A 6,687-nucleotide genomic window follows, 5' to 3' on the forward strand; every position below is an offset into this window, starting at 1 on the left:
TTCTTTGGAACCTAAGCTAGCATCCATCACTTTTGTATATTCTGTACATCAGAAATGAGTCACCAGGGGCACCTGGCTGGCTCAGTCGGTGGAGCATGTGATTTTTGATCTCAGGGTTCTGGGTTCGAGCCCCACGCTTGGTGTAGAGATTACTTGAAAATAAAACATTAAAAATAAAATAGAAGTGAGTCACCAGATGCAGCCCACACTCAAGGGGCAGGGATTCAGAAGGTGTGCGGACCAGGAGGCAGCGATCACTGGGGCCATCTTAGAGGCTGCCTACCACATTTGGGTTACAACTTCCCCAGGTATCAGGGTGCCTGGGTGGCTCAGTTGTTAAGCGTCTGCCTTCAGCTCAGGTTGTGATCCCAGGGTCCTGGGATCGAGTCCCGCATCGGGTTCCCTGCTTGGCGGGAAGCCTTCTTCTCCCTCTCCCACTCCCCCTGCTTGTGTTCCTTCTCTCACTTTGTCTCTCTGTCAAATAAATAAATAAAATTAAAACAACAACAACAACAATGAACTTCCACAGATATTACCCCCATAAAGATCTGAACTAATTTCTCATCACCTTTCCTCCTAAAGACACAAAAAATCCAAGTTAACTGATCCTGGAATGGGGAACCTGACCTACAGCAACCCCTCCTACCGAACTTCCACTCAGGAAGTGAAAATTGAAGCAATCCCCAAACCAGCCATGTACAATCAACTGTGCTATAAGAAAGAGGTAAAAATTAAAATTTATATTCAAGGTGGGGTTTTGTTTTTTGTTTTTGGAGGGGGGATGGATATGCTCCAGTTGCCTGAACAGTGAGGGATGCTGGGTAGTCCCATCTACCATTTTGGAAGTTACAGTGGACAGAAGAACTGAATCTGTATGGGATCCTGGAGAGATCTAGACTATCTAAGGGACCAGCTTGAGGGATCTTAGTGAGAGCAAGGTTAGTAAGCAGATTCCAGAAGATCGAGGTCTGAAAGCATGTGAGTGTGCACCTCCCTGCCAGGAAATAGTTTCCCCGGTTAGGTTTTCCCTCCTGTAGCCATCATTCCCCTGCAGAGGGGCTGTACCCCTCTGAAGCACCCCAGATTCCAAGACAATACCCCCAAAACCCGAGAGCTCCTGGACTCTCCTTTTTCTAACCTCTGATCGAAGCTGTTGGCACCTATGGCTGGGAATGGCTGGGTTTTTTTCCTATTCTTCCTCTTATCACAGAGTCTTAAGAGATTTCTCTAGAATTCTGAAGGTTTACTTGCTTTTGCTCTCTTAACTCCTTTGTTGCTTCAGTGAAGATTTATGTGCTGAATGCTTAGGCCTGAAAAATACTCCCATTTCCACAAGGGACCAATATCCTGCAATTTCAGATCTTCCTAGTCTAATATGACCCCTGCTTTTTCTAAAATCCTATAACGTTTCATCAGAAATCATATCCCTTATGAAACCCTAATTGGTCACTCGCCTGGCCTGTCTAGCAGAGTCGACACTTGCCCTCACCTCTACAGGGCTCCCATGCATAATAAGTACATTTTACATAACAGTCACATGCTTTCTGGATCCACGAATTTCCATATTAAAAAAGCTTCCACTGGAAGCTAAAACTCCACCTGCAGGGCTAGTTTGCAGTTTTAGGGATGGTAGAGCCCTCCTCAATTAGGTATCTTTGAGAGAAAGACTCCTGAGTCTTAGGTTCCTAGAGTGTTTGATGCCCCAGAGAAGAACCATCATAAGGGTCCTAGGTTAGACCTGAAAAGTGTGACCTCTTTCTTCTGTTGTGTGCTTTTCCTCAGCCGCTCTTTCACCCCTCTGACAGTCTTTCACCCTTTCTCTTCTGATTTCCTCCTGATTTCAGGTACCTGTTGCGGTGTGTTTGGAGAGGGAAGGGTGCCCCCCCCTCGAATTGCCAGTGCCATGTCCCCTACCTCTTCCTAACCTACCCAGCGTGTCTCTGTGATGAAGACACTGCATGGCTCCGTCTAATCTGGTGCTAATTTCAGCTCGGAGGGTGTGATGTGTGTGCACTTGTGTGCTGTCTGTCTCTGCTCTGCGGAGGATGCTACCACTCCTAGGGGGCCATCATCAAAGTCTCCTGTTTAATGTAGGGGCTCAGTCAGGAGAGCGTGCAACTCTTGATCTCAGGGTTGTGAGTTCGAGCCCCACGTTGGATATAGAGATGACTCCAAAATAAAATCTTTAAGAAAAAAATGTAGGGGATCAGTTAAATATCTGTGGAGTTGAGTTGTTACTAAAATAGAGGAGCACTTGCAGAACTCTTGGCAGGAACACCATCCCAGGACAGAACCTAAGCTATGGCCCGTTTTCTCCTGGTACTGGTGGCATGTTGGTTGGTATCCCCCAGAAACCAGGAGTAAGCCTACCCTTTGAGAAATCCATAAAGGGAGAAGTCTGAGTAGAACTTCAGGCTGTCCTTGGACCAATCCCAGGTTGCTTGGGAATGGCCCCAAGGCTTGTGGGAGCAGAGCCAGAGTAACCTCCCCAGAAAGGTTATAGGTTACGGGACCCCAATGGATTGACGCTCAGAACCCAAAGAAGAAGATTTTCTAGATCCCTCCTGTCTGACCTCCCACAAGTTTTCTCCTTAACAAAATTAGAAAGAAGAGAATCAAGAATAAAAGAGCCCAGAAGTAGTTTAAAATCCTGAATAAATGCACATCGAATTGCCTTTATCTGTTCCTTTTGATCATGTGTATATCAGCATGATGTCCCGTTAATAAGCCACAATAACAATGTAACAACAGCTAACACGATTTAGTGTATCTTACGTGTCAAGCACCTACTAGCTGTGTTCCATGTGTCTCTTCTTTGAGCCCTCACAGCGATTGGTTATGAGGTGTGGCTACTGTTACTCTCCCCACATTGCAGATGTGGAGACTGAGTTTAGAGATGCTGAGTAATTTACCCAAGGTGACATAGCCAGTGAGTGGATGATGCAGGCCTGGAAGCCATGGTTCTCCCTCCTTCCTGTCTGAGAATGGGGATAATCATCCTGCTGCTATTCTTTTAGGCTGACTCATCTGTTTGCTCTGACCAAGTCTCCCCATTCGTTTGTGGGGTCTTTGTGCTCCTCACACCTCCTCTCAGCCCATCCGCTCCCTTTTTCGGTTCACCGTGAGATCCTGTCTAGAGAGCTAACCGTGTCTCCCCACTCTCCACCCTAGGGCGGGCCTGACCATAACTACACCAAGGAGAAGATCAAGATTGTAGAGGGAATCTGCCTTCTGTCTGGGGACGATGCTGAGTGGGATGACCTCAAGCAACTGCGCAGCTCACGGGGGGGCCTTCTGCGGGATCATGTATGCATGAAGACGGACACAGTGTCTCTCCAGGCCAGCTCTGTTTCCCTGGATGACACAGAGACGGAGCAGCTGTTGCAGGAAGAGCAGTCTGAGTGTAGCAGCGTCCACACCGCAGCCACTCCTGAAAGACGGGGCTCTCTGCCGGACACAGGCTGGAAACATGAACGCAAGCTCTCCTCAGAGAGCCAGGTCTAAACGCCCACAGTCCCTTCCCTCCCTGCCCGTTCCTTCTTTACGAACTTCTGGTCCTTGTGCTCACTTAGACAACAGGCCCCCTTCCTATGTGCTTGCTCATCCTTCTCCTCCACCTCCCACCGCGTAACTGCTCCCAAGCCCTCCACGGGAGCTGTTTCCACCTGAGTCCGTAACTACCCGTGCACAAGAAATGATGGTGCATCCCGAAAATTTAGACCTGGATTTGACCACGAACCTCACCTCTTGCACTCCCTCCTGAGCCCCCGAAACTAGGCTCGGGAATGATTCCTCATCAGTACAGAGCTCCACCTCCCCTTTCCCTGGTACCCTGCCCCACGAGAACTGATGATCCAAGACCTCACTGTCCCCCAGCAGAGCCGGCCTGGCCACTTCTCTGAGAGAACTTGCCCATCAGGGGCTGGGGCAGGGGTCAAGGGGAAAGAGAGAGATGAAGGAAAGAGGCTGAGAGAGGAAGGAGGAGTAAGCCCAGCTGGTATGGGTGTCTCAGAAGCCTCCAGCCTCAAGTGCATTGGTAATATGAGAAAGCTTTTAGGGGTGGTTGGGCTGCATGTCCTGTCCATTGCTGGCAATGGATATTATTCGTGCCCTAAGAGCTACTGTTTTTTTTTTCAGCTGCCAATATTGGTGAGATCTGGGTGTGGCTCAAGTTGTTCTTCCTCCTGCTAGAGTGTCTGGAAGCTCCTACCCCGATGACAGGGTCCTTATCGCATGGCAGCTGGCTAATATGAATTCCCCTGCTGGTGCCACCACTGGCCAGTACCCTTATGTCTTTGACTCTGAGTAACCAGGTTGTGAGCAGGGGCTTAAGGAATGTGGGGCCCCGAGCGCTGAGTCTCTGCAAGGTCCAACCAGCGCTGCTTAGACCAAAAGTAGCATATCACCTGAACCTTAACATTCTGCCACTCTCTCCCCACTCATTCCCCAGGATTCTAAGCATAGAGATCCTGAAACACCTTTCATACAAGGGCCAAGAGTTTTCATAAAGGGTCAAGAAGAGCGATTGGGTTATAGACTTGGGGCACGCAGGGCCTCAAGGGAAGTATCCATGAGGTTCTGTGTTCTCTCTCAAGTGCTCAGGGATCTAAGTTAGTGGACAGAGAACCTGTGGCTCTAGGGGTGGTGACATTCCCATTCCAACTCTCTTCCCAGCTAAGTGATGGACTTCCCAGGCTGTGATGCCATCACTTGGTTCATGCTCGTTCACACAAAGACCGTTTGTCTCCTGTTCGGATCAGGAGAGTGGAGACTTTTTGTCTGCCCTAAGCCTTCTACATAGCCCCCCGCCCCCCAATTTGCTTTTTCTGACTTAGCCTTGTAGTGGTGAGGAGAGGGCTACATCAAGACACAAAGTCGGGGGCAAGGAGTAGAAAGGGAGAACCACCAATGAAGCCCTCTCAGCCTAGGGCAGATCCAGACCCTTCCACCCAGGAATTGGAAGCAACAGGAGAGGGCGACGGGCTGAGAATAGAGGTGAGGGCTTCTCGGGGAAGCTTCCTGATTGGAAACATCTCCTGTGGTTATCGGTATTGAGAAATCAGCTGCCACACATGTGAGTGAAAACGGAGAAGAGCAAAGCTTTTCTGGTCAGTTCTGAGCCTGCTAGAGACAGATGCCAAGCCCTGAGCCGGGCTGGTAGTAGCCAACCCAGGTCTGGGCCCACACAGGACAGCCTAGCCAGGCCAGCAAGTCTTTTCCAGTACACACACACAGTGGGAAAGGTGAGGTGCCACTTATGGGAAGGAAGGGAGACATTTCACACTTGACGGGGCAGTTAAAAAAGGAGCACTTTGGTTCCTCAGACTCATGGTTGAGGATGGGAGAAAGTAGGAAAGTGGCATTTTCTTGATTGGAAAGGGGGGAAAGATCTTATTGCACTTGGGCTGTTCAGAATGTAGAAAAGACATATTTGAAGAAATACCTATTTGAGCACTGATTCACTATGTAAAAAGCAAAACCTCTCTGTCCTAAACTAATGGAAGTGATTCTCCCGCGCTCATGTGTAATGGTTTTAACGTTACTCACTGGAGAGATTGGACTTTCTGGAGTTATTTAACCACTATGTTCAGTATTTTAGGACTTTATGATAATTTAATATAAATTTAGCTTTTCTTAATCACCGTGCCTGGCTTGGAGTCATGACTAATCACTACACCCGCTCTGTCTGGCAGACCCATGCTTTTGAAAACCTTCTTGCGATATCACCTCTAAGTCCTTCGGGGATGTGAGGACGGTGAAGAGCCATAAAAGGTGTGAGGTTCCTGGCTGGAGGTTCAACTCATCTTGAGAAGACAGGTCAAGACCAGAGTTCATTGGCTTGTGAAATCCAAATTTCCTCTAGAACAGGGATGGCAGATAGGTTTCATCTCGAGTGCCAACTTTGGTTGGTAGTGGCTGCCTGAGGTCCTGTTGAGACTCAACGGGGAAAGTGTCATGATTGTTAGTGACATCTCCTTCAGGCACTGGAGGGAAGTGTCATGGCTTATACACCATGTATCTTCTATCTCTATTCTAGGTCTATGAGGACCTCATTGTCCCAGAACTTGACTTTGCCTTGCTGTGATAGTCACTGGCAAGACTGTCTGATGTAGTAGGAAAAGGACTGGGGACAAGGAAGGATCATCACGGGCCCAGATCTGCTACTAGCTCTTCTTTTTTTTTTTTTTTTTTAAGATTTTATTTATTTATTTGACAGAGAGAGAGACAGCGAGAGAGGGAACACAAGCAGGGAGAGTGGGAGAGGGAGAAGCAGGCTTCCCGCGGAGCAGGGAGCCCGATGCGGGGCTCGATCCCAGGACCTTGGGATCCTGACCTGAGCCGAAGGCAGACGCCTAACGACTGAGCCACCCAGGCGCCCCTTGAGTACCCATTTTTATTTATTTATTTGACAGAGAGAGACACAGCAAGAGAGGGAACATAAGCAGGGGGAGTGGGAGAAGCAGGCTTCCCACCGAGCAGGGAGCCCAACGCGGGGCTCGATCCCAGGACCCCGGGACCATGACCCGAGCCGAAGGCAGACGCCTAACGACTGAGCCACCCAGGGGCCCCTGCTACTAGCTCTTTTTGATCTTAGTCAAGTTTCATAGTTTACTCTGACAATGGATCAAATCAACATTGATGCCTTTTTTTTTTTTCCTTTTATTTTTAAAAAGCTGCCTTCTCATA

At 48.8% G+C, this 6,687-nt stretch overlaps 1 protein-coding gene across 1 annotated transcript in view; it reads left to right on the forward strand.

Moving 5' to 3' along the window:
- The window catches only part of LRP4 (LDL receptor related protein 4), a 50,649-nt gene extending 45,008 nt beyond the window's left edge, over positions 1–5,641 (forward strand). Inside the window, exons 37-38 of the mRNA XM_045893774.3 lie at positions 583–724; positions 3,172–5,641. Coding sequence (XP_045749730.1) covers positions 583–724; positions 3,172–3,504 — 475 coding nt within the window. The 3' untranslated portion in view covers positions 3,505–5,641. The remainder of the gene's footprint in view (positions 1–582; positions 725–3,171) is intronic.
- Positions 5,642–6,687: the final 1,046 nt, after the last annotated feature.

Source organism: Mirounga angustirostris, unplaced genomic scaffold (assembly GCF_029215605.1).
Source record: "Mirounga angustirostris isolate CCGP_5_RB_7025 unplaced genomic scaffold, mMirAng1.0.hap1 SCAF_13, whole genome shotgun sequence".
NCBI classification, from domain to species: Eukaryota; Metazoa; Chordata; class Mammalia; order Carnivora; family Phocidae; genus Mirounga; species Mirounga angustirostris.